Raw genomic sequence first — 21028 nt, 5'->3', positions numbered from 1 at the left:
GTACAGGTAGAGTGTTGCAGAGCTGAGGGGGCCACATGTGAGAAGGCACTGTCACCCCTGCTGTGCAGGGTAGTGGCTGGTTTGACCAGGCTGTTTTAGTCTGATTGTAGGGTTCGTCCTGCGGAATAGTTATTCGGAAGTTGGCATATGTCCAGTGCCTTCGAAAGTATTCAGACCCCTTGACTTTTTCCACATCTTGTTACATTACGGCCTTATTCTGGAATGGATCAAATTGTCCCCACCCTCATCAATCTACACACAATACTCCATAATGACAAAGCAAAAATAGGATTTTTAGAAATATTCAGACCCTTTACTCAGTACTTTGTTGACGCACCTTTGGCAGTGATTATAACCTCAAGTCTTCATGAGTATGACGCTACAAGCTTGGCACACCTGTATTTGGGGAGTTTCTCCCGTTCTTTTCTGCAGATCTATTATTTTCCGCTGATAAACATCCCCACAGCAGGATGATGCCACCACCATGCTTCACCGCAGGGATGGTGCCACATTTCCTCCAGGCTTGGCATTCAGGCCGAAGAGTTCTAAGTGTTTAATCTTGGTTTCATCAGACCAGAGCATCTTGTTTCCTTTGGGTGCCTTTTGGCAAACTCCAACCAGGCTGTGATGTGCTTTTTACTGAGGTTGGCTTCCGTTTGGCCACTCTACCATAAAGGCCTGATTGGTGGTGCTGCAGAGATGGTTGTACTTCTGGAAGGTTCTCCCATCTCCACAGAGGAACTCTGGAGCTCTGTTAGTGACAATCAGGTTCTTAGTCACCTCCCTGACCAAGGCCCTTCTCCCCTGATTGATCAGTTTGGCAGGGTGGCAGGCTCTAGGAAGAGTCTTGGTGGTTCAAAACTTCTTCCATTTAAGAATGATGGAAGCCACTGTGTTCTTAGGGACCTTCAATGCTGCAGAAATGTTTTGGTATCCTTCCCCAGATTTGTGCTTTGACACAATCCTGTCTCGGAGCTCTAGGACAATTCCTTCGACCTCATGGCTTGGGTTTTTGCTCTGACATGCACTGTCAACTGTGAGACAACTGTGTGTGCTTTTTCAAATCTGAATTGACCACAGGTGGACTCCAATCAAGTTGTAGAAACATCTCAAGGATGATCAATGGAAACAGGATGCATCTGAGCTCAATTTCATGTCTCATAGCAAAGGGATATTGAATACTTATGTAAATAAGGTATTTCTATATTATTATTAATAAATGTGCAAAAATGTCTAAACCTGGTATTGTGATGTCATTATACGGTATTGTGATGTCATTATGGGGTATTGTGTGTAGATTGATGAGGGAAATGTTTTATTCAATCCATTTTAGAATAAGGCTGTAACTTAACAAAATGTGGAAAAAGTCAAGGGGTCTGAATACTTTCCGAATGCACACTCAGAAAAAAAAGGTATGAATAGGGTACAGCGTTGTTTCCTGGTGTACAAAAATATTAAAATACACAATGTACCTTAAGAGAAACACAATCTCACATGGTACTGTTGAGTACCTTTTTAGGGTACATTTGCAGATAATCTAGTATAATGGTACATTTTTGTACCCAATATGCTCTCAAAAACCAATCCCATTTTCATATTTCCCAGCATGCACTTTCGCAGGTTGATTTTTAGAATTGTTTGTTTCAATATGTTTGATTGATCTTATGCTACACAGAGATAAATAACATACTTTTTTTTTTAACTCATCCAATCTGTTAGTAGTTGGACTTATTTCACCCGTTACTGAGATGGTTGTTCCTGTTTAGATGGTTTAGGGACTCTCATTTATCAATCTTTCCTACTTTGGCAGTCATTTTAAATGCCGGTTGAGGGTGATTTAAAAGTTAAAATTTGGGGGTATTCTAACTCTGGCTGCATTCCAATGAGAATTCCATATCACTTTGTTGTCTGTGTCACAAGCAAACAGTGATTGATGGTACTGGTAACTCTAAAATTCACTTGAAAGGCAGCCTGGGAAAAATGCAAATAAGGCTTTGCACCATACAGTTTTTAAAACAACACCCCAAAAAAATGTTTTAGTGGTACATTTTTGCAGCCTGGGAAAAATGCAAATAAGGCTTTGCACCATACAGTTTTTAAAACAACACCCCAAAAAAACGTTTTAGTGGTACATTTTTGCCACTTAAAGGAACAGACTGCGTTGTCACTGTGGTGGTAACCTAAATAGGATCATTTCTACCTTTTCCAAAAGGTACGCTTCTGAACCTGTACTAATTTATCCCATAATGTACACTTGGATAAATGAGGTGAAAAGGAGACTGGAGTGCTTCTTTTTTTAAGTCTGTAACGAGACTATTTCAACAGATCTACACTGTTCACTGGGTAGCTGAGTGTTCTCCGTCATCTTCTCCCCTGCTAAGGCTGAGGAGGTCTGAGAGGAGACAGACGGACCGTTCTCCAGCACACCCTGCGCCAAACCTCCATTAGCCCCACCTCCAGTCTCTGAGAAGGCCTCCCTCTTCAGTGGTCTAATAAAGAGTACAGTGGGGTTGTTGGGCGTCTCCACAGCGCCGCCCCGGTGGTTGGAGGGCTTCCTGAGGCAGCGGGACAAGGTAGCCACACAGCTCTTCTTGAAGTTCTCGTTCATGAAGGCGTAGATGATCGGGTTGTTGAAGGAGTTGGAGAAGCCGATGGCCTGGACGATGGCGATGATCATGTTCACCGTCCCCTCGTCAGAGTTCTCCTCTAGGTTGTCTAGATGAAAGGAAGGTTTTTGGGGATTAGTTTAGCTGTATTTAGACAATATTTGTAGCTAGGTTTCCATCCAATTTGCGACAGAGTTTCATTTGAATATTCTAAAATCTCCATATAACAATATTGCATTTTCCACCAAAGATGTTTCCATCATAATTTTGGGGAAATTACAATACAGTAACAAATATAGGACATCACTACAATAATTGTTTCTCTTAAGAAACAAATAAAAAAACAGACTGTTTGCTGATTTAAACGTTTTCAATTTTAACTAGGCAAGTCAGTTAAAAGAACATATTCTTGTTTACAGTGGACGGCACTGGGTCAATTGTGCGCCACGCTATGGGACTCTCAAGCACAACCAGATGTGATACAGCTTGGATTCAAACCAGGTACACTAGTGGCACCTCTTGCACTGAGATGCAGTGCCTTAGACCTCTGCGCCTCTCGAGAGCCCCGATAAGAGGCTGTACTGTTACATTTTCATGTACCGAATGGAAAAATACAAGTTAAATGGGTTTCCATCGCATTTCCAGCTCGACTGATACTTGTATCACAAAAACTGTTGCATTATATAGCGGATGTGCTCACTCTGGTCTTGGTACATGAGCGCTAGTCAACAGCTCGCGGACGCAGTGCGGGTAGGCTACCCACATTATGAGATAATTATGAAAAAGAGTCAAATGATGTGTATTTGTGAAACGGCAGCCAAGCATCGATCATCATGTCACCAGAATAAGACCCTCGACATTTATTGGAAAGGAGCATCAAGCTCATTGCACATTCACCACCCTGTGAAGTAGAACATCATTGATTTAATCTGTAGGCTAATAAACGGCATGTTTTCCCGAGTCGTAGTGAGAGGACCACACAACATATCATCACGTGACTCCAACTTTACTTAGATATGATGGTTATTATATTAATCATTTGCGCATCGCGGCGTTTCCACCGCCATTTCTTATATAATACATTTTACCGACACAAAAAGATCCCACCATGTCGAACGAACAAATAGTTTTGTCAGCACAGTCTTGTACCGACATGTCATGTTTCAATCAGACTTGTCGTGACTTTTTGTTTTCATGCATCAGGTAATTCATCCGCATGACATGGTTTAATGGAAACGTGGTTAGTGAAAAACATGCTGAACCGTAAGATTTACACCTGCCTCTGAGTTACAGTTAAACCTGAATGTAAAGGTGAACCTATGTGACGGTGATTGTTTATGCTATATGTACTACACCCTATTTCAGCTTGTTAGACCTAGCCCTATTGTCGTTATTGTAGTGTGATAGATCATATACTTACTGTACTCAAACAGCATGTGAACGGTATGAAACGGAGCCCAACAGATCGTGAACAGCAGAACGATGGTAATCATCATTTTTACAGCTCGCTTCTTCTTCCTGTGAAAATCAATAAAGAATGTTCTAACCTTCTCGCGCTTATTCCCTTTCTTTTATTCTTCCTGTATGGAGAGACATGCAGGTGTCATCCTGCACAATGCATTTCAACTGGGATTTTAGAAGAGTTCTCTGTGTGCCTGAATGGTCTGGCAATAGTGCTGCCAACTCCAGTCAACTCAGACCGCGGTTCAACACCCAGGTGCTTTCAACTTTTCATATCAGTTCACCTCAATCAATAAATACAGTGCATTTTATAAAGCCTTTTTTACAATCAGCAGTTACCTAGAGAGGAACCAGGCTCTGAGGGGTGGCCATTCCTCTCCTGTATGTACCTGGTACAGAGGAACCAGGCTCTGAGGGGTGGCCAGTCCTCTCCTGTCTGTACCTGGTACAGAGGAACCAGGCTCTGAGGGGTGGCCATTCCTCTACTGGCTGTACTGGGTAGAGAGGAACCAGGCTCTAAGAGGTGACCAGTCCTCTTCTGGCTGTTCTGGGTAGAGAGGAACCAGGCTCTGAGGGGTGGCCAGTCCTCTACTGACTGTACTGGGTAGAGAAGAACCAGTTTCTGAGGGGTGGCCAGTCTTCTCCTGTCTGTACCTGGTACAGAGGAACCAGGCTCTGAGGGGTGGCCAGTCCTCTACTGGCTGTACTGGGTAGAGAGGAACCAGGCTCTGAGGGGTGGCCAGTCCTCTACTGGCTGTACTGGGTAGAGAGGAACCAGGCTCTGAGGGGTGGCCAGTCTTCTCCTGCCAGTACTGGGTAGAGAGGAACCAGGCTCTGAGGGGTGGCTAGTCTTCTCCTGGCTCATCTCTCCTCTCTCATTCTAGAGAGGAACTAGGCTCTGAGGGGTGGTCAGTCCTCTCCTGGCTCATCTCTCATTCCAGAGAGGAACTAGGCTCTGAAGGGTGATCAGTCCTCTCCTGGCTGTACCTGGTGAAGAGGAACCAGGCTCTGAGGGGTGGCCAGTCCTCTCCTGGCTCCTCTCTCCCATCTCTCATTCTTCCCTATATCTATCACAATGAAAGACGTCTGCGTATATGTAGAGTACCTGGATATTTTGTTGACCTCTCTGTGGTTCATGGTGTTCAGGACAGAGGAGTCCCCCACCCTCTTCCTGATCCACAGCTCTATCCCTATCCGTGTGTAGAGAAACAACATGGCTACCATGGGCATCAGGAACAGAGCGACCATGATGAAGGTGGTGTACACTTGTCTGTGGATCAGGGAACGCCAACGCTCCTGACAACACACGTGGTGGTGGTCGTACAGGAAGTCATACTTCACCTGGGAATGGAGGGGGAAACACATCAATGAATCATTCAATCACAGCTTTTGGTTTTCTGGAGTGATTCTGAAAGCGACCGATTTGGTTAGGTTTAAGTTTGGTTAGGTCAGGTCAGGTAAAATTAGGTAAGGTTAGGTCAGGTTAAGTCAGATTAGGTTTGGTTAGGTCAGGTTAAGTTAGGTTAGGTCAAGATAGATCAGGTTAGGTTAAGTTCGGTTAGGTCAGGTAAGGTTAGGTCAGGTCAGGTTAAGTCAGATTAGGTTTGGTTAGGTCAGGCTAAGTCTGGTCAGGTCAGGCCAGGCTAAGTTACGTCAGGCCAGGCCAAGTCAGGTCAGGTCAGGCCAGGCCAAGTCAGGTCAGGTCAGGCCAGGCTAAATTAGGTCAGGTCAGGCCAAGTCAGGTCAGGTCAGGTCAGGCCAGGCTAAGTTAGGTCAGGCCAGGCTAAATTAGGTCAGGTCAGGCCAGGCTAAGTTAGGCCAGGTTAAGTTAGGTCAGGTCAGGTCAGGTCAGGTCAGGCCAGGTTAAGTTAGGTCAGGTCAGGTCAGGCCAGGTTAAGTCAGGTCAGGTCAGGCCAGGTTAAGTCAGGTCAGGCCAGGTTAAGTCAGGTCAGGTCAGGCCAGGTTAAGTCAGGTCAGGTCAGGCCAAGTTAGGTCAGGTCAGGTCAGGCCAAGTTAGGTCAGGTCAGGTCAGGCCAAGTTAGGTCAGGTCAGGCCAGGCCAAGTTAGGTCAGGTCAGGCCAGGCCAAGTTAGGTCAGGTCAGGCCAGGCCAAGTTAGGTCAGGTCAGGCCAGGCCAAGTTAGGTCAGGTCAGGCCAGGCCAAGTTAGGTCAGGTCAGGTCAGGCCAGGCCAAGTTAGGTCAGGTCAGGCCAGGCCAAGTTAGGTCAGGCCAAGTTAGGTCAGGCCAGGCCAAGTTAGGTCAGGTCAGGCCAGGCCAAGTTAGGTCAAGTCAGGCCAGGCCAAGTTAGGTCAGGTCAGGTCAGGCCAGGCCAAGTTAGGTCAGGTCAGGCCAGGCCAAGTTAGGTCAGGTCAGGCCAGGCCAAGTTAGGTCAGGTCAGGCCAGGCCAAGTTAGGTCAGGTCAGGCCAGGCCAAGTTAGGTCAGGTCAGGTCAGGCCAGGCCAAGTTAGGTCAGGCCAGGCCAAGTTAGGTCAGGTCAGGCCAGGCCAAGTTAGGTCAGGTCAGGCCAGGCCAAGTTAGGTCAGGTCAGGCCAGGCCAAGTTAGGTCAGGTCAGGCCAGGCCAAGTTAGGTCAGGTCAGGCCAGGCCAAGTTAGGTCAGGTCAGGCCAGGCCAAGTTAGGTCAGGTCAGGCCAGGCCAAGTTAGGTCAGGTCAGGCCAGGCCAAGTTAGGTCAGGTCAGGCCAGGCCAAGTTAGGTCAGGTCAGGCCAGGCCAAGTTAGGTCAGGTCAGGCCAGGCCAAGTTAGGTCAGGTCAGGCCAGGCCAAGTTAGGTCAGGTCAGGCCAGGCCAAGTTAGGTCAGGTCAGGCCAGGCCAAGTTAGGTCAGGTCAGGCCAGGCCAAGTTAGTTCAGGTCAGGCCAGGCCAAGTTAGGTCAGGTCAGGCCAGGCCAAGTTAGGTCAGGTCAGGCCAGGCCAAGTTAGGTCAGGTCAGGCCAGGCCAAGTTAGGTCAGGTCAGGCCAGGCCAAGTTAGGTCAGGTTAGGTCAGGCCAGGCCAAGTTAGGTCAGGTTAGGTCAGGCCAGGCCAAGTTAGGTCAGGTTAGGTCAGGCCAGGCCAAGTTAGGTCAGGTTAGGTCAGGCCAGGCCAAGTTAGGTCAGGTCAGGCCAGGCCAAGTTAGGTCAGGTCAGGTCAGGCCAAGTTAGGTCAGGTCAGGTCAGGCCAGGCCAAGTCAGGTCAGGTCAGGCCAGGCCAAGTTAGGTCAGGTCAGGTCAGGTCAGGCCAGGCCAAGTTAGGTCATGTCAGGTCAGGTTAGGTCAGGTCAGGCCAGGCCAAGTTAGGTCAGGTCAGGCCAGGCCAAGTTAGGTCAGGTCAGGTCAGGCCAGGCCAAGTTAGGTCAGGTCAGGTCAGGCCAAGTCAGGTCAGGTCAGGCCAGGCCAAGTTAGGTCAGGTCAGGTCAGGTCAGGTCAGGCCAGGCCAAGTTAGGTCAGGTCAGGCCAGGCCAAGTCAGGTCAGGCCAGGCCAAGTCAGGTCAGGTCAGGTCAGGCCAAGTCAGGTCAGGCCAGGCCAAGTCAGGTCAGGTCAGGCCAAGTCAGGTCAAGTCAGGTCAGGTCAGGCCAAGTCAGGTCAGGTCAGGCCAGGTCAAGTCAGGTCAGGCCAGGCCAAATCAGGTCAGGTCAGGCCAGGCCAAGTCAGGTCAGGTCAGGTCAGGCCAAGTCAGGTCAGGTCAGGTCAGGCCAGGCCAAGTCAAGTCAGGTCAGGCCAGGCCAAGTCAGGTCAGGCCAAGTCAGGTCAGGTCAGGCCAAGTCAGGTCAGGCCAAGTCAAGTCAGGTCAGGCCAAGTCAGGTCAGGCCAGGCCAAGTCAGGTCAGGTCAGGTCAGGCCAAGTCAGGTCAGGCCAGGCCAAGTCAGGTCAGGTCAGGTCAGGCCAGGCCAAGTCAGGTCAGGTCAGGCCAAGTCAGGTCAGGCCAGGCCAAGTCAGGTCAGGTCAGGCCAAGTCAGGTCAGGCCAAGTCAGGTCAGGTCAGGCCAGGCCAAGTCAAGTCAGGTCAGGCCAGGCCAAGTCAAGTCAGGCCAGGCCAGGCCAAGTCAGGTCAGGCCAAGTCAGGTCAGGTCAGGCCAAGTCAGGTCAGGCCAAGTCAAGTCAGGTCAGGTCAGGCCAAGTCAGGTCAGGCCAGGCCAAGTCAGGTCAGGTCAGGTCAGGCCAAGTCAGGTCAGGCCAGGCCAAGTCAGGTCAGGTCAGGTCAGGTCAGGCCAAGTCAGGTCAGGCCAGGCCAAGTCAGGTCAGGTCAGGCCAAGTCAGGTCAGGTCAGGTCAGGCCAAGTCAGGTCAAGTCAGGTCAGGCCAAGTCAGGTCAGGCCAAGTCAGGTCAGGTCAGGTCAGGCCAAGTCAGGTCAGGTCAGGTCAGGCCAGGCCAAGTCAGGTCAGGTCAGGCCAAGTCAGGTCAGGTCAGGCCAAGTCAGGTCAGGTCAGGCCAGGCCAAGTCAGGTCAGGCCAGGCCAAGTCAGGTCAGGTCAGGCCAGGCCAAGTCAGGTCAGGTCAGGCCAGGCCAAGTCAGGTCAGGTCAGGCCAGGCCAAGTCAGGTCAGGCCAGGCCAAGTCAGGTCAGGTCAGGCCAGGCCAAGTCAGGTCAGGTCAGGCCAGGCCAAGTCAGGTCAGGTCAGGCCAGGCCAAATCAGGTCAGGTCAAGTCAGGTCAGGCCAGGCCAAGTTAGGTCAGGCCAGGCCAAGTTAGGTCAGGCCAGGCCAAGTTAGGTCAGGCCAGGCCAAGTTAGGTCAGGCCAGGCCAAGTTAGGTCAGGCCAGGCCAAGTTAGGTCAGGCCAGGCCAAGTTAGGCCAGGCCAGGCCAAGTTAGGCCAGGCCAAGTTAGGTCAGGCCAGGCCAAGTTAGGCCAGGCCAAGTCAGGTCAGGCCAGGCCAAGTCAGGTCAGGCCAGACCAAGTCAGGTCAGGCCAGGCCAAGTCAGGTCAGGCCAGGCCAAGTCAGGTCAGGCCAGGCCAAGTCAGGTCAGGCCAGGCCAAGTTAGGTCAGGCCAGGCCAAGTTAGGTCAGGCCAGGTTAAGTCAGGTCAGGCCAGGTTAAGTCAGGTCAGGCCAGGTTAAGTCAGGTCAGGCCAGGTTAAGTCAGGTCAGGCCAGGTTAAGTCAGGTCAGGCCAGGTTAAGTCAGGTCAGGCCAGGTTAAGTCAGGCCAGGCCAGGTTAAGTCAGGCCAGGCCAGGTTAAGTCAGGCCAGGTTAAGTTAGGTTAGGCCAGGTTAAGTTAGGTTAGGCCAGGTTAAGTTAGGTTAGGCCAGGTTAAGTTAGGTTAGGTTAGGCCAGATTAGGTTAGGCCAGGTTAGGTTAGGTTAGGCCAGGTTAAGTTAGGTCAGGTCAGCTTCTTTGGTGCCAGGATGTTTACTGTAAGCGTTTTGGATTTGATTTGAAGCTATAGTAGCTGTGCTGGGAGGGGCTTGACATACCTCTAGTTGCTGTACGAACAGCATTGGGGATCCCACAACCACTGATGCACTCCATACAAGTCCTGCACAAAGAAGACATGTCTCAATACAATGACTTCCTCACAATACCACAAGTAATACATCATATACTGTACACATATGAAGAGTTTCTTTCCAAAACACTGTATCCACCAATTTTTCACATTTGTACCTTCATGTGTGTGTAAAATTTTACCATTATCATATTTTTAATTAAGAGATTTTAGCTGTGTATTACAATGAGTTTGTTGCAATACGCTATCCTGTATTTCTATTGGGTAGCTGGAATAGAATGTTCCTATCCTGTATATCGATTGGGTAGCTGGAATAGAATGTTCCTATCCTGTATGTCTATTGGGCAGCTGGCATAGAATGTTCCTATCCTGTATATCGATTGGGCAGCTGGAATAAAATGTTCCTATCCTGTATATCTATTGGGTAGCTAGAATAGAATGTTCCTATCCTGTATGTCTATTGGGCAGCTGGAATAGAATGTTCCTATCCTGTATATCTATTGGGTAGCTGGAATAGAATGTTCCTTGGGTGGCTGGAATAGAATGTTCCTATCCTGTATGTTTAACATATGAATTCAACACACAAGTCTAGCATCATGCCATAGTGTTTGGTTAGAGTTAGGTCTCGTACCAAATGGCACCCAATCTCCTATACACACTGAACAAAAATACAAACAAAGATCCCAGCAATGTTCCATACACACAAAAAGGGAATTTCTCTAAAATGTTTGTACACATTTGTTTACATCCCTGTTAGTTAGCATTTCTCCTTTGCCAAGATAATCCATCCACCTGACAGGTGTGGCATATCATGAAGCTGATTAAACAGCTTGATCATTACACAGGTGCACCTTGTGCTGGGGGTTAATAAAAGGCCACTCTAAAATGTGGAGTTTTGTCACACAACACAATGCCACAGATGTATCAAGTTGAGGAGCATGCCATTGGCATGCTGACTGCAGAAATGTACACCAAAGCTGTTGCCAGAGAATGTATTAATGTTAATTCCACTACCATTGTGAGAGGATAGTAAGATGAAAGATGATAAAGATAAAGATAAAAGATGGAGGTCAGGTCAAGACATTTTCCTTCTCTTTTTGTTGTCAGTGCCTCAGAGCTTTATGTTTTTTCCCCACTTATCTACACACCATACTCCACTGTTTTTGTATATTATGAAAGAAATTCAACCATAACTGAAGAACTCTCATATGCTACTATGCAATTCCATGTATCTTATCTTTTATCTTACTATCCTCTCACAACTCTGTACCCAGTGACCTTTAGTCTCCTCTCCGCTTCTTCTCCCACTCTCCTCTTCTCCCACTCTCCTCTCTCATTTCTCCTCTTCCCCACCCTTCCTTCTCTGTTCTCACTGACATACACCATTAAGACAAAAGCAGAAGGAGTGTTTATTTTTAAAAGCATACCTACCTAGCATCTTGTATGCTCTTTTCGGAGTGTACTGCCTCCTCATTTTCAAGGGGTAGACAATTCCCTGGTACCTCTCCACGGCGATGCAGGTCATTGTGAGAATCCCCGTCACTATGGCCATAGTCTGAACAAAAGGAATCGTCTTGCAGATGAGAACACCTATGAAGAGAAGGGGTTAGAAGTGTCACTCAAAAAAAACACACTGTACATGGAACAAGCAGAAGTTTCCTCATATGTTCTCTCATTGGCTGCGATTACACAGACCAATTCCGATCTTTTCTCACTAATTGGTATTTTGACCAATCAAATCAGCTCGTCAAGAATTGGGCAACATATCATAATTGAGCTGCCTGTGTACTGCAGCCGGTATGGCTCTCGTTATATAACAGCATGGGGAAATTCGTGTGTTGGTAACCTTCACTCCTAAATCCCCTTGGCTTCGATGTATAGTCCCCTAGAAGGCTGATCCTCACCCATTCAAACAAAATAGGCTATTTTGTGACAATTCACAGAATAACCTTTAATCACAAAACGAATGTGATATTGCTTGCTCTAAAAATCTTGTGTGAAATACTGAAAAAGGTGAAATAACTCTCAAGCCACCTATAAACCCTAATGTCCGGCAAAAACCAGAACATCGATTAAAAACTGTTTACTTAGACTACAACTATGGAAATAAAATACTCGGTAAGGCACTGCTCTGTAGCCTATTACCTCCCACGTTGGTTGGTTGGTTATTAACGTCAACATTTTTGACTGATGGGTTGAGTGACCCACATCTATCAATTTCATTCAACTGTAGAAGGCACCAGAAGGCAATAATACACTGAGATTCTCTTGAAATTATATTAAAAAAAACGCTCTGCAAACACAACCCGTTCATAAATCAATGAGTGTCAAGGCTCAGATTATAATATTCATAAACTACTGCCAAATTGAATGCACATCCATATTATTATAGGATGAAAAACACCACAACGATTACATATAGGCTTCTAAAGTTTATTCAAACTATCAATGACAGTAGGCACCCCACTGGGCACATAAATCAATCCAACGTCTAATTCCACTTTAATTCAATGTAATTTCATTGAAACGACGCGGAAATCACGTTAATTCAACCAGTAGACATTCCGTGCAGAGCAGACAGCTGTTGATGGAATCATGGAACATAGGAACTCACCTCCGAGCCATTCCGAGGAGATGTTCTGCAACAAGGTGAACGGGATACAGAAGAATGTGATAAGAAGATCGCTCACCGCCAGAGAACAGATGAAGATATTAGTGGAGGTCTGTATTGCTCTTTTACGCACCACTATGTAGACAACCAAACTGTTCCCAACCAAAGCCAGGACGAATATGATAGCATACATAATGACGAAAGTAGTCTTAGCGCCCAACGGCAACTCAGGGACGTAGACAAGCGGCTGTATGTTGTAAGACTCGATGAACTCTTGTCGCGTTAAATTGTAATGTTGTAGCATCTCTTGCAGAACCTCGGGTGTTATTTTCGTGGACCCCATTTCTGTTGCCGTTGTCATTTTCTAGGACTTTATGTAAATTCCAGTAGTACAGCCACTACAGACAGATGTGTTTTCCCACGAAACGTGTGTGTTATACACGTGTGGCTGATTAGGCTACTCCAAGCAGTGCGCACTGGTGCGCTCCTCCAAAAAAACATATTTCCACTGTGCTGCGGCTAGATAGTGCATTTCTCCGGTGTCCAGAGGCAAGAGGAACGTGTCTGAGTGACACTTCTAGCCTATACCGCACGTTGTTAGTCTGCTGTTGTTGCTGTGGGCGTATAACCTCTGTCCGTCAAGGGGTGGAACACCCAATTAGCTGTCATTCCAGGCCTCAAAAGACAGAAGGCGCACACGCACACGCACAGCTTTATGGAAACAGATTCATATTTTTTGTTTGTGTGATTTTGTGCTTTTCATCATAGCCTATACAAGATTGAGGTCTCATGAAAAGGTCATTCCTGGTTTTGATCCTTGTGTTCAATTCCCTGAACTCATATAGAGGAGGAGTCAATCAACTTGTCTTATCATTGCATCTACTCGAGTTAGTTACATAGTAATTTGTTTTTGTGCACAGTGCTCTTCAGAGATGCGCTGTTCGACAACAACACACTTCCTTTGCAAACAGATGGCTGTGATTCTATTATACAGTCCTATCTCAGAACTGTTATGGGGATTCTGACAAGGGTCCCGTCTTTCAATCAAATGTTTTGTGTATATATAGTACTTTTCAAGTACAGCCTGCATGAACATTACACTTGGACTCAACATATATATGGATTTATGTAATTGGGTGCAAGTTACCCATTGTTTGTTAAGGATGATTTTTCTATATTGTGTTGAGTCTCCAAGCAACATGGGAAACATTGGACCCTAAGTGAGAGGCTGTGTAGGGAGCTGAGTCTCCTAGTGACATGGGAAGCATTGGACCCTAAGTGAGAGGCTGTGTTGGGAGCTGAGTCTCCTCGCGACATGGGAAGCATTGGACCCTAAGTGAGAGGCTGTGTTGGGACCTGAGTCTCCTAGCAACATGGGAAACATTGGACCCTAAGTGAGAGGCTGTGTTGGGAGCTGAGTCTCCTAGCGACATGGGAAGCATTGGACCCTAAGTGAGAGGCTGTGTTGGGAGCTGAGTCTCCTAGCGACATGGGAAGCATTGGACCCTAAGTGAGAGGCTGTGTTGAGAGCTGAGTATCCTAGCAACATGGGAAGCATTGGACCCTAAGTGAGAGGCTGTAGATTGTGGAGAGGCTGTAGATTGTGGGGAGGCTGTAGACTGTGGGGAGGCTGTAGACTGTGGAGAGGCTGTAGATTGTGGGGAAGCTGTAGATTGTGGAGAGGCTGTAGATTGTGGAGAGGCTGTAGATTGTGGAGAGGCTGTAGATTGTGGGAGGCTAAAGATTTTTGGGAGGCTGTATATTGTGGGGAAGCTGTAGATTGTGGAGAGGCTGTAGATTGTGGAGAGGCTGTAGATTGTGGAGAGGCTGTAGATTGTGGAGAGGCTGTAGATTGTGGAGAGGCTGTAGATTGTGGAGAGGCTGTAGATTGTGGAGAGGCTGTAGATTGTGGAGAGGCTGTAGATTGTGGAGAGGCTGTAGATTGTGGAGAGGCTGTAGATTGTGGAGAGGCTGTAGATTGCGGGGAAGCTGTAGATTGTGGAGAGGCTGTAGATTGTGGAGAGGCTGTAGATTGTGGAGAGGCTGTAGATTGTGGAGAGGCTGTAGATTGTGGAGAGGCTGTAGATTGTGGAGAGGCTGTAGATTGCGGGGAAGCTGAAGACTGTAGGAGGCTGAAGACTCTGGAGAGGCTGTAGACCAGTGATCATCAACTAGATTCAGCCGCGGGCCGATTTTGTTCTTGAGCGGATGGTCGGGGGGTCGAAACACGCTGTAGACTGTGGAGACGATTGTAAACTGTAGGGAGGATGTAGACCATGGTTCCCCAACATGCGGCCAATGACATCATCAACCAATTAGTATACAATTAGTAGGAAATGAATACTCCCAATTGGTCCAAATCACACGATGCACACCGATGATGTCATGGTAAACACTGATCTCCGTGAGCGAGCTGCTGGAGATCAGTGTTTACCATGACATCATCAGTGTGCATAAGTGTGATTTGAACCAATTGGGAGTAGGCGTCGCCTACTAACTGTCTACAAGCGGGATCGGATTGAATCCTGGACTAAATGAGAGTGTCTGTGCTTTTTAAACTGTTCGTTCTCTAGCTGTCAAAATCATGATATGTTTATTCAATGTTACTGTCAACGGTGTAGGTCATTGTGTTTTAATTTCCACAAAAGGGTACCTTGCCATTGGTTAATTGTTCATCAGTTGCCACCAACAACGCTCTGTTATACCATAACAACACATGACTCCTGATTAACATGTCATGTGTTCCTTAGCATCTGAAGAAACTGCTTTGAAATTGGAATAGCTTCATACCAAGCTGAGGTATCAAGGCTAAGGCTCTTCTCATTAGGGACCCCCCCCCCCCCCCCCCCCCCCTCCCTGCCTAAACAGAGGTTAAATCAAATGAGAACTATACAGTTACCACAACACACTGAGGAAGGCCACGTTGAAACATTCAGTGTGTGGCAAGACATGTTGCTAGGAGATAAAGAAAAAGCTTAAATTACAACTTGTATCACAGATGAGGTCTGTTTTATTTTTTCATTTTGTATGTGATTACACAGGTATACTTGAAAAGGTAATGGTTATAGGTTATGCAATTATAAGTCTGTTGACATCGATATCAATAATATAACTGTTGATGGACACGCAGTGTGTCAAAACCTGCTTTTCATTACCACTAACTGGGTTATAAAACGTTGTTTTGAAGTATCTGACTTGTTCCCGGGCCGGTACCGGTTAGTCTATCATTGTCACGCCCTGGCCTTAGTATTCTGTGTTTTCTTTATTATTTTGGTCAGGCCAGGGTGTGACATGGGTTATTTATGTGGTGTGTTTTGTCTTGGGGTTTTTGTAGGTTATGGGATTATGGTGTAGTATAGTAGTCTAGGAAAGTCTATGGTTGCCTGGAGTGGTTCTCAATCAGAGGCAGGTGTTTATCGTTGTCTCTGATTGGGAACCATATTTAGGCAGCCATATTCTTTGAGTGTTTTGTGGGTGATGGTTCCTGTCTCTGTGTTTGTTTGCACCAGATAGGGCTGTTTTGGTTTGTTACGTTTAGTGGTTTTGTATTGTTCGTTATTATCTTTATTAAAGATGTATCGAGATAACCACGCTGCATTTTGGTCCTCCTCTCATTCACCGGAAGAAAACCTTAACAATCATCTGTAGCAGTAACACCATACATCAAAAGGCTGTTCAATCTGGTGTGGTGGCTACTAGTGAGTAGGAGTGTGTCTCTTCCCCGTGGCTCCCTGTGACTTCCTGTGGCTTCCTCTGATGTATGTGTTCTTTGTGGTCCTGTACGGCTCAGTCGGTAGAGCGTGGCGCTTGCAACGCCCGGATTGTGGGAACTGTTCCCGGGGGGCCGGCCATACGAAATCAGTATGAACGCATGACTGTGAGCGGCTTTGGATTAAAGCAGATAATAAATGGCACATGTTCTATTATAGTACCTTTGGTCCCAGCAGGGGGACTCACATGGTTCTTTTCTCCACTGACGATCTGACGCTACTCTCTCTTCCTTCAGGGAAGCCCTTTGATTCCCTCACACACGAAGAAGAACATCTAAGACCTCACATAGACAGTAATGAAGTAGAGCCTCTAAGACCTCACATAGACAGTAATGAAGTACAGCCTCTATCGTCGGACGGGGCCTCAGTGTCTCCTGACCCCTTCTGTCTCAGCCTCCAGTATTTATGCTGCAATAGTTTGTGTCGGGGGGCTAGGGTCAGTCTGTTATATCTGGAATATTTCTCCTGTCTTATTTTAAGTAGGCTCCCTCTCTCGCTTTCTTTCTTTCTCTTTCTCTTCACTCAGAGGACCTGAGCTCTAGGACCATGCCCCAGGACTACCTGACATGATGACTCCTTGCTGTCCCCAGTCCACCTGGCCGTGCTGCTGCTCCAGTTTCAACTGTTCTGCCTGCGGCTATGGAACCCTGACCTGTTCGCCGGACATGCTACCTGTCCCAGACCTGCTGTTTTCAACTCTCTAGAGACAGCAGGAGCAGTAGAGATACTCTGAATGATCAGCTATGAAAAGGCAACTAACATTTACTCTTGAGGTGCTGACCTGTTGTACCCTCGACAACTACTGTGATTATTATTATTGGACCATGCTGGTCATCTATGAACATTTAAAAAATCTTGGCCATGTTCTGTTATAATCTCCACCCGGCACAGCCTGAAGAGGACTGGCCACCCCTCATAGCCTGGTTCCTCTCTAGGTTTCTTCCTAGGTTTTGGCCTTTCTAGGGAGTTTTTCCTAGCCACTGTGCTTCTACACCTGCATTGCTTGCCGTTTGGGGATTTAGGCTGGGTTTCTGTAGAGCACTTTGAGACATCAGCTGATGTAAGAAGGGCTTTATAAATACATTTGATTGAATTTGATTAAATGAATACTGCGTTCCAATATAATTGTAATCTTCACAGTCTCTTTTGTATACAGTTATACCATTTAAAAAAAAAAAAAAATGTTTTAGTCATTTAGCGGACGCTCTTATTCAGGGTGACTTACAGTAGTAGTGAATGCAAACATCTCCGTACTGGTGAATGCATACTGCCTCGTCAGCGCATGCGGTTGATCAACACGTATCTAAGCACAAGGCTCATTTGAATTGCAAAGCCTCCATTGTCGGATAAACAGCAACTCATAGATATCTGTTTAAATGACACGTATAAACAGGATTAAGAGGGATTTCATTACCGATGCACTTGTACTCTTTGCTTTAAAGCTCTGTTATCAGAAGCCTGGGAAAAAATAGTTATAAGATCTGGATCATAAAAGAAAAAGCATCAACAATAGTTTTATCTTGGGATTGTTCTCTGCTTTATTTGGACAGGAGCTCTTGCTGAAATATCATGTTTGATGATCTTGTCCGTGTTTTGTCTGCTTGAGAATGAGTACGTGTTATAAAATAAATGGCTCTGTTATTACGACTCAGGATAACATGAACCCAGATGCAGACACATGAGACACACATATTATAACACAGGGACCCAAGGCAGAGGTTCATAACCAGATCAGACTCCGACAGGTACTGGACGGCAGGCAGGCTCAGGGTCTGGGAGGTGGAGACACCTGGGGGGGGGTTGGAGACACCTGGAGGGGGGTGGAGACACTTGGTGGGGGGGGGGTGGAGACACCTGGTGGGGGGTGGAGACACCTGGAGGGGGGTGGAGACACTTGGTGGGGGGGGGTGGAGACACCTGGTGGGGGGCTGAGACACCTGGTGGGGGGCGGAGACACCTGGGGGGGCGGATACACCTGGGGGGGCGCGGAGACACCTGGTGGGGGGGTGGAGACACCTGGTGGGGGGTGGAGACACCTGGTGGGGGGGTGGAGACACCTGGAGGGGGGGTGGAGACACTTGGTTGGGGGGGTGGAGACACCTGGTGGGGGGGTGGAGACACCTGGTGGGGGGTGGAGACAAGCACAGGACAGGTAAAACAGAACAGGGTGTGACATCTATATAGTTCCAAATAAGGTTCTTTGTCTTGTAACCATAGCGGATCTCTTTTCATTTTCAGTTTGTGAATAGAAGGATGTGTTCCAAATGACTTGTAACCTTAACTGGCACCCTATTCCCTATATAGTGCACTACTTTTGACCAGAGACATATGGGTCACGGCCAAAAGTAGTGCACTATATAGGAAATAGGATGGCCTGGTGGTGATGAGGTTGATTCAACAGGCCATGGAAGACAGCATCTCACCCAGCCGGCAGCAGCAGAGGTTGGGTGAGGGCGACATACAGGGAGGATACTGACTACCTCCAGCCGGGCTTGGAGAAAACAAACACTTAAAGACGTCCTTCTGGTATAAAAACAGCAATGTTCACACACTAAAGGCTAGAAATATATGCCTTTTCTATTTAGACAACAACTGCAAGCTTCAAGGTCTGATGGTGACATTGTGATGTCATCATTCTCTCCCCTTGCTGAGGAACAATAGAGAAACAAAGAGGAAAGGCCCCTCCCCTACTTGTGATGTCATCATTCTCCCCTCTTGCTGAGGAACAATAGAGAAACAAAGAGGAAAGGCCCCTCCCCTACTTGTGATGTCATCATTCTCCCCTCTTGCTGAGGAACAATAGCGAAACAAAGAGGAAAGGCCCCTCCCCTACTTGTGATGTCATGAGGTAACCTGGAACACCTAATGAGATGTACCCTTTGTTAAGTAAATCAGGTGACACAGGAGACTGGTGCCATGTCATGAGGAGACCTGGAACACCTAATGAGATGTACCCTTTGTTAAGTAAATCAGGTGACACAGGAGACTGGTGCCATGTCATGAGGAGACCTGGGACACCTAATGAGATGTACCTTTTGTTAAGTAAATCAGGTGACACAGGAGACTGGTGCCATGTCATGAGGAGACCTGGGACACCTAATGAGATGTACCTTTTGTTAAGTAAATCAGGTGTTTAAAGGAGACTGGGGTGCCACGTTAACACCAGGTTGGTTTGGATGACAACAGGGATCTCAGAGAGCTAATTTAGTTCAATCAAGTGAAAATGGGATTGTATTATAATTCTTTAGCTTTACTGATTGTTTGTAAGCGCTTGATTTACCATTGGTTTACACACTGAGTATACAATACATTAAGAACACATGCTCTTTCCGTGACATAAGGTGTTTCTCAAAGTGCATACTACCATGCTCACGCAAATTGGAGCATGGGAGGCTGGGAATATGAGTCCAAATGGAAGTATGCAAAACGGAGCACGGAGGGCTGGGAATATGAGTCCAAATTGAAGTATGCAAAACGGAGCACGGAGGGCTGGGAATATGAGTCCAAATTGAAGTATGGAAAACGGAGCACGGAGGGCTGGGAATATGAGTCCAAATTGAAGTATGGAAAACGGAGCACGGAGGGCTGGGAATATGAGTCCAAATTGAAGTATGGAAAACGGAGCACGGAGGGCTGGGAGTATGAGTCCAAATTGAAGTATGGAAAACGGAGCACGGAGGGCTGGGAATATGAGTCCAAATGGAAGTATGGAAAACGGAGCACGGAGGGCTGGGAGTATGAGTCCAAATGGAAGTATGGAAAACGGAGCACGGAGGGTACTTCTCGAACTCGTACTCAGTTTGTACGTATTTTGAAGCACGCATCGATGCATGCTACAGCGGAAAGTATGCAAAGAAATATGACTCTCAACCACTGTAAAAAACGATGCAAAATGTATTGAAATCAATGGCGGGCCATTATTTGAGCTGAAGTGAGAGAAAACACAATCCGACATCAGAATGAAATGTTGCCTGTTCACATCTCATATGTTGCCTGACTACAATATTTTATCTTGATAGGTTAATAAATACATGCTGTGTTCATTTTGACACGTTTACCTGCCTACGTACCATATATCACAAGCCCATAATAATGGAAATGGCCCTCAAATCTTTAGTCACCTATTGGAAATGGCCCTCAGATCTTTAGTCACCTATTGGAAATGGCCCTCAGATCTTTAGTCACCTATTGGAAATGGCCCTCAGATCTTTAGTCACCTATTAGAAATGACAAGGTCACTCAAATCTTTAGTCACCTATTGGAAATGACAAGGTCACTCAAATCTTTAGTCACCTATTGGAAATGGCCCTCAGATCTTTAGTCACCTATTGGAAATGGCCCTCAGATCTTTAGTCACCTATTGGAAATGGCACTCAAATCTTTAGTCACCTATTGGAAATGACAAGGTCACTCAAATCTTTAGTCACCTATTGGAAATGGCCCTCAGATCTTTAGTCACCTATTGGAAATGGCCCTCAGATCTTTAGTCACCTATTGGAAATGGCACTCAAATCTTTAGTCACCTATTGGAAATGGCCCTCAAATCTTTAGTCACCTATTGGAAATGGCCCTCAAATCTTTAGTCACCTATTGGAAATGGCAACGTCACTCAAATCTTTAGTCACCTATTGGAAATGGCACTCAAATCTTTAGTCACCTATTGGAAATGGCAACGTCACTCAAATCTTTAGACACCTATTGGAAATGGCACTCAGATCTTTAGTCACCTATTGGAAATGGCACTCAAATCTTTAGTCACCTATTGGAAATGGCCCTCAGATCTTTAGTCACCTATTGGAAATGGCAACGTCACTCAAATCTTTAGTCACCTATTGGAAATGGCACTCAAATCTTTAGTCACCTATTGGAAATGGCAACGTCACTCAAATCTTTAGTCACCTATTGGAAATGACAACGTCACTCAAATCTTTAGTCACCTATTGGAAATGACAACGTCACTCAAATCTTTAGTCATATATTAATGGCATAGAAATGTCACTCAAATTAATGATTGGAAATGTGCCATGCCACGCACATGAGAAAATTAGAAATATTCAAGACATGACTAAAGCTAGAAACCCAAGTGAAGAACATGATGCAATTGATTGGGGCAGCAGGGTAGTCTAGTGGTTAGAGAGTTGGGCTA

The 21028-nt window shown here is 46.6% G+C and overlaps 1 protein-coding gene across 1 annotated transcript; it reads right to left on the bottom strand.

The window, feature by feature from the left end:
* Positions 1-1294: 1294 nt before the first annotated feature.
* LOC118943826 (pyroglutamylated RF-amide peptide receptor-like) lies at positions 1295-12698 on the bottom strand. Its single transcript, XM_036959869.2, has 6 exons — positions 12116-12698; positions 10933-11091; positions 9470-9531; positions 5173-5408; positions 4027-4124; positions 1295-2715 (listed from the first exon to the last, which is right to left on the bottom strand). The coding sequence occupies exons 1-6, from the start codon at positions 12471-12473 to the stop codon at positions 2297-2299; spliced, it is 1332 nt and encodes a 443-aa protein (XP_036815764.1). The 5' UTR covers positions 12474-12698; the 3' UTR covers positions 1295-2296.
* Between the last annotated feature and the right edge of the window lie 8330 nt (positions 12699-21028).

This window comes from Oncorhynchus mykiss, chromosome 23, assembly GCF_057628025.1.
Source record: "Oncorhynchus mykiss isolate SJ-2025 chromosome 23, ASM5762802v1, whole genome shotgun sequence".
Classification (NCBI taxonomy): Eukaryota; Metazoa; Chordata; class Actinopteri; order Salmoniformes; family Salmonidae; genus Oncorhynchus; species Oncorhynchus mykiss.
Note: the sequence above shows the minus strand (reverse complement) of the source record. Positions and strands in the feature narration are given on the sequence as shown.